The sequence below is a fragment of the Hibiscus syriacus genome, unplaced genomic scaffold (genome assembly GCF_006381635.1).
Source record: "Hibiscus syriacus cultivar Baekdansim isolate YM2019G1 unplaced genomic scaffold, ASM638163v2 tig00112416_pilon, whole genome shotgun sequence".
In the NCBI taxonomy this organism is placed as follows: domain Eukaryota; kingdom Viridiplantae; phylum Streptophyta; class Magnoliopsida; order Malvales; family Malvaceae; genus Hibiscus; species Hibiscus syriacus.
The window spans coordinates 282,325-291,867 of record NW_024063328.1 but is presented as its reverse complement, the minus strand read 5'-3'; the positions used below and the strand labels follow the sequence as shown (position 1 = coordinate 291,867).

Below are 9,543 nucleotides of genomic sequence, written 5' to 3'. Positions count from 1 at the left end.
ATTTTAAAAAGCAATAATTTTTTCAAAAATATATGAAATTTATAATTTTTTAAATTATAAAATATTTATTATTATCATCATCATTATTTTGTAAAAAAATACTAGTTATAAAACTTTTATAAAATTATTCACATTTTAAAATATTTACCCTCAAAGTTTTTCTATACTAGGTTATACATATTATGTAATTTTAATGCAAAAATTAAAATAATTTTATTAAAAATGAATAAACATTATTAATTGTTGTTAAAAAATAAAAATTAATGAATAATAATTCATTTGATCCCTCAATTGCAATTAAAAGTTTATTTTAATATTTTTTTCTATTTATAAACAATTAATTTTAAAAGGTAATAAATTTTTAAAAAATATATGGAATTTATAATTTTTTAAATTATAAAATATTTATTATTATAAAAAATAAACTTGTGACACACTAAATTACTAGTAAACTTAATCACTACACACACTGCCCACTTCATTAATTTGTAACAAAACGCCAGTCAGTTCACAACCTGGAACCGTGCGGTGTGGACGGTGTCTGTACAATTCAAAATGCTGACGTTTTTACACAAATATCACCATAATAGAACTTAATTACGAATTTGGCACGCGTTTAAAAATATTTATAAAATTAGCATCCGGATTTTTTACACATTTTGTAAGACGCGGTGCAGGGAGCGCGCCTTCGACCACGTGACGTAAAGCGCGGTGTAGGGGCGCGCCTTCTTGCAAAGAGTGTTAGTTCGAGAAATATAGTCTGAACGGTGCCTGATAAGAAAATATATAAGGGTAGAGTGATATTTCGGGAAAAACGCGGTGGAAATAAGCAAATGTTTGAAATATCCTCAAACTATTTTTTGCCCATACCACGGAAGCCATCTGAACTAACTCGATGCTAATGTACGAACGTATTTAACTTGATCTTCGATCGCCCGATTTAAATTATTCACATAAAAATTTGAGGGATTTAATTGACTTTTTTTTTGTGTGAAAAAATCTGGCAATGCCTAAATTGTACCCACAAACATTGCTTTCGAAAAAATATGGCCAAAAAAAAGCCGATACCTAAAATATACCACAAACATTGTTTGAAGCCTTCAACTCTCGTTTAAAACATTCGAAAAAAATATGGCGACAAGAAAGCCGATGCCTAGCTAAAATGTACCCACAAACATTGTTTTCTAAGAAATGTACCCACATACATGTGTATTAAATTAGGGATGAGACCCAAACTCGGATTTTTTAAAAGTGATATTCAGGTCGGATCAGATTCGAGTTTAGAGTGAAAAATACTCGACCCGAAAGAATATAATTTCATATCATATATTTAGGAATAACTACAATAATACATATCTATATATTATTATTTTTCAATCACCGTTTCTATTGAATGAAAATAATTTTTTATTATTTCGGATCGAATTCGGATTTTATCTCAAAAAATGAGTCGATTTTGAGTCGGATGAAAGGTATATTTTTTTTGAGTCAGATCAAATCAGGTCAAATGAAGGATGTAAAATTTTTGGGTCGGGAGCATGCCCATCCCTAGTATTAATACTAATTAGTAAATTAACGGTAGCACCCAAATCCACAATAGCATGAAAAAAAACGAGGGGAGGACATTGAAAGCATAACATTCAAAACTCTGTCAACTGATAAATATAAATACGGCAACGCAGATGGCACAAATTCTCCATTCTTAACACACACAAGTCTAGCACTAATTACTGAAAAAAAATGTCTTCATCACTTCCGGCGTCGTTGGCTCAACATTCCAGTTCCGGCGAGAACCGTCGCTCCGCCAACTTTCATCCTAGCATTTGGGGGGATATTTTCCTTTCACCTCCCTCTGAAATGGTGAGCAGCCTCGTTTACTTCATTATATTTTTATGCTTTTACGTGTTTGCTTGCACATGAATAGGAATGAAAATGCTTATTTTCAACTCTGCAGAATGTGGATACTGAAACTCAACAGGAACACGATGAACTAAAGCAAAAAATAGAGAGGATGCTCATGGTGGCTACGGATGAGCCGATTCACAAATTGCAGTTAATCGATACGATTAAACACATTGGTATAAGTTACCATTTCGAAAGAGAGATAGAGGATGCTTTACGGGATATTCATCATCACTACCAATACGAAGCTGACCATAGTCTCGAGGATACTTGTCTTATGTTTCGACTACTTAGAGAGAATGGCTTCAATGTTCAATCTGGTAAGTCTAATCACTTTAGGGCACTCTTGTGACAGAATTAGGACTTAATCTCTGTAATGCCTTAAATTGAACAGAAATATTCAACAAGTTCAAAGATGAGAATGGAAACTTCAACGTGTCCTTGACGAGAGATGTCAAAGGGTTGCTACAACTTTATGAGGCTTCTCATTTGAATGTTGATGGAGAGAATATACTAGAAGAGGCTCTTGCATTCACCACCACTCAGCTAGAGCTTGCCAAAGGGGATGATGGCCTAATTTCAGCACTTGTGTCCCATGCCCTAAACCGACCTATCCGAAAGAGCTTGCCAAGGTTGGAGGCAAGGCACTATATTCCCCTATATCAACAAAATGATTCACATGACAAAACGTTGTTGAAGTTTGCGAAGTTGGATTTCAACTCATTACAAAATCTGCACAAGGAAGAGCTAAGCAACATCTCTAGGTGGTGGAGAGATTTAGATTTTACGACAAAACTACCATTTGCTCGAGATAGATTGGTCGAATGCTACTTTTGGATATTGGGGGTGTACTTTGAGCCGCAATACTCTTTTGCCAGAGAGATACTGACAAAAGCAATCACCATGGCATCAACCATGGATGACATATATGATGTGCATGGTACATTTGAAGAACTCCAACTCCTTACAAATGCCATTCAGAGGTATGCAATACGAATACATGTCGACAGGTGACAACTATATCATATAGGTTTAATATTTGACATAAATCTCTCATTTTAATTTCAGGTGGGATATTGATTGTTTAGATAAACTCCCAGAATATATGAAAATTTTCTTCAAAGCACTCTTAAATCTTTATGAAGAAATGGAGGAAGCGATGTCAAAGCAAGAAAAATCATACAGAGTTCATTATGCAAAAGCAGCAGTAAATTCACACTGACAAAACCCTTTTTAATCTCATTTATCATTGTGTATTTAGTACTATAAAAGAGAGAATTTCTACTTACATATATCTTGGGGGTGTTTTGTTTTCTTTTTCAGATGAAACAATTATCACAATCTTATTTCGTTGAGGCCAAATGGTACAACGAAAACCACGTACCAACAATAGAAAAATACATGAAAAATGCATTGGTGTCATGTGGCTACATCATGCTTACAATCACATCTTTTGTTGGAATGGGAGACATTGTTACGGAAGAAACCTTCAATTGGGCATCGAACAACCCTAAGATCATCATAGCTTCATCGACGATCTCCCGTCTCATGGACGATATCGTTTCACACAAGGTACCAACCGGATTAGTCTTGTTTCCTACTACTTCATCTGATCATTGTTGGAAATAAAACACTCACACAAACAACTTTTATTGAAACTCAAACAAATATTAAAAGAGTACTCTCACTCAAAAACAAGAACTACAACTCACTCTTATAAGACTTTGCTTCTTCACTCACTTAGAAGCTCTTAATTTTTCTTGATGCTTAAAACTAAAATGGGAAGGGGTATTTATACTACTCAAGAACAATCCTACACCACACAAATAAACTAATTTAAACCATTACAAATTCAACAAATATCTAACTCTCACCTAACTAAATTGATGTAAGTAATGACATCATTAATTAAATGATGTAAGCAATGACATCTTTAATTAAATGATGTAAGTAATGACATCAATTTAGTTTGGGTTTGGGTTTAAGCTCCCATAATGGATCAAGTTTATGATCCAACACCCTCCCTTAAACTTGATCTCGTGACCCCTAGTAGGTTCCTTAATCTTAAGAAGTCTTCGCTGGTCAGTGGCTTGGTAAAAATATCAGCAACTTGATCTTGTGACTTCACATATTCAACTTCCATATCTTTTCTTGCAACACACTCCCTTATATAGTGGTAGCAAATATCAATGTGCTTGCTTCGATCATGGAATACTGGATTCTTCGCTAAGGCAATGGCTGACTTGTTGTCGACACAAACCTTGGTAGGCTCTTCTTGTATCAAACCAATCTCCTTCAATAGATTTCTAAGCCAAATTGCATGACAAACACATGAGGTAGCAGCAACATATTCCGCTTCACAAGTGGACAATGTGACAATCGGTTGTTTCTTTGACATCCATGTGAATGCAATATCTCCCATGAAAAATACGAATCCAGTAGTGCTCCTTCGATTATCTATGTCTCCACCCCAATCACTGTCGCTATATCCAACAAGCTTGTAATCATTAGAAACTGAATAGAACAAGCCAAAGTCAATTGTACCTTTCAGATAGCGAAGAATTCTCTTTGCGGCTTTAAAATGGGTGGTTGTTGGGGATTCCATGTAGCGACTAACCAATCCAACTGCGTGAAGAATATCGGGTCTCGTGCAAGTTAGATAGCGTAGACTTCCTACCAAACTTTTGAAGAATGTTGGATCTACACTTTCGCCTTCTTCATGTTTGGTCATCTTGATCCCGTATTCTGCCGGTGTGCTTATTGGCTTACAGTTCTCCATCTTGAACTTCTTCAGTATCTCCTTTGCATAGCTTTCCTGTGAAATGAAAATTCCATCATTTTGTTGCTTAACTTCAATGCCAAGGTAGTACGCCATGAGCCCCATGTCTGTCATCTCGAATTCTTTCATCATCACATCCTTGAATTCATTAAACATGCTTGGGTTGCTTCTAGTGAAGATCAAATCGTCCACGTAGAGGCACACGATCAAAATATCTTTATCTTTGATCTTGATATATAGAGCATGCTCGTAGGGACATTTGTTGAAGCCATTCTCTTGGAAGTACTTGTCGATTCGGCTATTCCATGCCCTTGGTGCTTGTTTTAGCCCGTAAAGAGCCTTCTTCAACTTCAACACCTTGTCTTCATGCCCTTTGACTTCATAGCCTGATGGTTGCTGAATGTAAAGTTCATCTTCAAGAACTCCATTTAGGAAGGCGGACTTTACATCCATCTGTTGTATCTTCCACTTGTTTTGAGCTGCCAAAGAAATGATTAGTCTGATAGTCTCTAGTCGAGCAACAGGAGCAAATACCTCATCATAGTCAATTCCAGCCTTTTGACTATAGCCTTTAGCAACTAGCCTCGCCTTGTGCCTTTGAATCTCTCCTTTGGCGTTTTGCTTTGTTTTGTACACCCATTTGACACCTATCGCCTTATGTCCCTTGGGAAGTGAGGTAAGTTCCCATGTGTCATTCTTCTCGATGGCCTTGATTTCTTCGTCCATCGCATCTCTCCATTTCTTTTCTTGTACCGCTTCTTGAAAGCTCACTGGTTCACAATCGGCAAACAGACAAAATAATGTAAGATTATCTTGTCGTTCAGTTACCTCATAGAGATCTCTAAGGCTTCTTGTGCGTTGCACAACTCTTTCACTTTGACTCCCACTTGACGATGATGAAGGTGATGAGTCTCCTTGAGTGGTTGATGTTGGTGAAGTGGGTGGAGTTGCAAGCTCTTGTTGAGATTCATCTAGTTGCTCCCTCATTGTCTGCTCATCTTCTTCAAACTGAGGAAAGAAATTGAAGTCATCTGTATGAGAGTTAAAATCCCATTCTCCTTCTTCGTTGAAGACCACATCTCGACTAATCACAAACTTCTTATTGTCTGGATTGTACAACTTGTAGCCCTTCGAATTAGCATCATAGCCGATGAAGATAAAACTCTCGCTTTTATCATCAAGCTTCGTTCTTCTCTCGTCTGGTACGTGAACATGGGCTATACTTCCAAAGGTTCTCAAGTGGGAAATGTCAGGCTTTCTTCCACTCCATGCCTCTTGCGGTGTCTTTCCCCATACACTTCTTGTTGGAGATCGATTTGACAAGTAGACTGCACACGATACTGCTTCCGCCCAAAATTCTTTGGGTAGTTTCTTGCTTTTGAGCATGCTTCGTGCCATGTCGAGAATTGTTCTATTCTTTCTTTCTGCCACACCATTTTGCTGGGGGGATCTAGGAACTGTCATTGGTCGACGAATTCCATTTGCTTCACAGAACTCTTGAAACTCCCTGGAAGTAAATTCTCCACCTCGATCGGATCTCATGGCTTTGATCTTTCTACAGCTTTCTCTCTCCACTGCTACTTTGAACTTTTTGAAGACTTCAAAAACTTCTGACTTCTGTTTCAAGAAATATACCCAGGTTTTTCTTGAAAAATCATCAATGAAGAGAAGAAAATAGTTATTGTTACCGAGAGAGCTTGGCTTGATCGGTCCACACACATCGGTATGGATGAGCTCAAGTGGCTTCTTAGCTCTTGTCTCTGACTCCTTTGGAAAGCTTTTCCTGAATTGTTTCCCGACTAGACACCCTTCACAGAGCTGGTCAGGATGGTTGATGTGAGGTAGTCCTTTCACCATCTCCTTCTTAGATAATAGCTCTAGACCTCCAAAATTGAGATGCCCAAATCGAAGATGCCAAAGCCATGATGCATCTTTGTAGCAAGCTTTCAGGCACTTTGCAACATCATTTTGTATGTTGATCAAGAACATTCTATTCTTTGACATCGGCACTTTAGCAATGAAGTTATTCTTATCTTCTTTTATAGAAAGATTATAATTATTCATATGAATATCATAACCTTTCTCTACCAGTTGCCCTAAACTTAAAATGTTACTTTTCATATTGGGCACATAGTAGACATTTGAAATAAATTGATGTCTCCCATCTTTCAAACGGATAAGAATGTTACCTCTCCCTTTCACTGCTATTGTGGAATCATCTCCAAACGAAACATTTCCACTTACTGACTCGTCTAGCTCCACAAACATGTCTTTCCTTCCACACATGTGATTGCTTGCACCACTGTCAAGATACCAGGAATTTGCTTGGCCACCATCAGTTTCCTTTCGTGCTAGAAGAAGAGTTTCTTTGCCATCTGTCTTTTCCTCCACGTAATTGGCCTTCTCCTCAATTTTGTTGTTGGGAGCTCTACATTCTGAAGCATAATGCCCAAATTTTTGACAATTATAACATCGAATTTGAGATTTGTCATACTTTGAGTTTGGATTAATTCTTCCACGGCCTCGTGTTGAGCTTTCTCCTTTCTCATAGTTGTTGTTGGAATTGTTATTGTCAGCCTCGTCCACGACCTCGACTTCCACCTCGTCCATGGCCTCTACCTCTGCCTTGGCCACGTTGGTTTCTATCATTGCGTTGGCTCTCATGCATATCCTTGAGTTGCAGCTTGAGGAGTTGCTCAGTAAACTCATGCTTCTTTTTATGCTTCTCTTCGTATGCTTGCAATGATCCTTGGAGCTGTTCGATCTTCATTTCTTCCAAGTCTTTAGTTTCTTCAATCGTCACGACGATGTGCTCAAATTTGGGATCTAACGAACGGAGTATCTTCTCTATTATCCTCACATCGTCTAATTTTTCACCATTTCTTTTTAATTGATTAGAAACAACTACTACTCTTGAGAAATAATCTGAAATAGAATCAGATGCTTTCATGTTTAAGGATTCGAATTCACCTCTTAATGTTTGGAGACGAACCTTCTTCACTTGCTCAGATCCTTTGTAAGAGGTTTGTAGCTTCTCCCACGCTTCCTTGCTAGAGCTTGCACTTGAAATCTTTTCAAAACCATCATCATCTAATGCTTGATAGATGAGGTAGAGAGCCTTATTGTCTATCTTTCTTGAATCCTTCAAAGTTGTCTTTTGATCTGGTGTAAGAGTAGCAAAAGCATCATCATCCACAGGCTCGTTATAGCCTTTCTCTATGATATCCCACACATCTTGTGATCCAAGAAGTGCCTTCATTTTGATACTCCAATTGTCATAGTTGTTGTTGTTGAGTGTCGGAACTTGGAATGGTGCCATACCATTTGCCATATCTCTCAATATAATGAGATTTTGTAAAATCCGATTGCACGGATGAATCCGGAACGATGAAAAAAAAAACTTTGGAGGGACTTGGACAACTCGGTCAAGGGCTCCAACTCGGCTGACTCGGCTCAACTCGGTGAGTCAACTCGATTTTCTGGCAGCAGTCTTCCGGCGGTGCGTGGCGGTGCGTCAGAACTCAGATTGAGAAAATTCTGGCGGCGTCGGATTCCTCTCGTCGAGACCTTCGATCTTTCCAACTCTCTCTGATGCCACTTTGTTGGAAATAAAACACTCACACAAACAACTTTTATTGAAACTCAAACAAATATTACAAGAGTACTCTCACTCAAAAACAAGAACTACAACTCACTCTTATAAGACTTTGCTTCTTCACTCACTTAGAAACTCTTAATTTTTCTTGATGCTTAAAACTAAAATGGGAAGGGGTATTTATACTACTCAAGAACAATCCTACACCACACAAATAAACTAATTTAAACCATTACAAATTCAACAAATACCTAACTCTCACCTAACTAAATTGATGTAAGCAATGACATCATTAATTAAATGATGTAAGCAATGACATCTTTAATTAAATGATGTAAGTAATGACATCAATTTAGTTTGGGTTTGGGTTTAGGCTCCCATAATGGATCAAGTTTATGATCCAACAATCATATGTTCACATAATGTTCGATTTCGGGGTGCAGTTCGAGCAAGAGAGAGGAGACGTTGCATCGGCCGTCGAGTGCTTCATGAAGCAACACGGAGTTTCGGAAGAAAATGCATGCCAAGAGTTGAATAAGCTGGTTGAGAATGCTTGGAAGGATATAAACCAGGAGCTGCTGATTGAACCAACTGCTGCTGCTGCTGCGGTTCCATTGCCGGTACTCACTCGCGTTCTGAATCTGGCTAGGGTTATGGATTTCCTGTACAAGGAAGGAGATGGATATACGCACGTTGGAAATGTTGTGAAGACCGGAATCGCATCGTTGTTGATTCATCAAGTGCCGATTTGATGAAGGTAATGCATTTGTGGACCTGAAATTCCCAGAAACAAAATGACAAACCAACAAAAAGACACAAAGAAGGCCGTGCCGTACGAATCAAGGAAATATAATAATTTTGGTTTGACGACAAACATTCAGATGAAGTAACTGAATATTATAATAACTTAAATGTATTTTGAATTCTGTACTTTTTTTTATTGCTCAGCGAGGATTAATGTTATTGAAGAAGTACGCTAAGGATGATTGCCTCGTTAAAATCCTCCCTAGACTTATATGGAGGAAAAGAGTGAATTCATCCCAGCAGGCTTAAAGACAAGTAACCAAACACCTTAGGGCAAAAGACAACACTTACAAATACAAACATACCCCTCAAAATCTGGAACAAATCAACATAAAATAACACCTAGCATAAACCAAGAAAATCACACTTCACTACTTAATACAACAACTGCTTAGTACCCAAAATTCAAACACAGCAGCGTGATTAGACTTCTCAGAAAACAGATCCACTTCAGAGCCACGCA

At 37.7% G+C, this 9,543-nt stretch overlaps 1 protein-coding gene across 1 annotated transcript; it reads left to right on the top strand.

The window, feature by feature from the left end:
- Positions 1-1,681: 1,681 nt before the first annotated feature.
- On the top strand, positions 1,682-9,223 carry LOC120179447 ((+)-delta-cadinene synthase isozyme XC14-like). Its single transcript, XM_039185044.1, has 6 exons — positions 1,682-1,860; positions 1,955-2,222; positions 2,297-2,885; positions 2,971-3,109; positions 3,226-3,474; positions 8,720-9,223. Exons 1-6 carry the CDS (start codon positions 1,741-1,743, stop codon positions 9,026-9,028), a joined length of 1,674 nt encoding a protein of 557 aa, XP_039040975.1. The 5' UTR covers positions 1,682-1,740; the 3' UTR covers positions 9,029-9,223.
- The last annotated feature ends 320 nt before the right edge of the window (positions 9,224-9,543 follow it).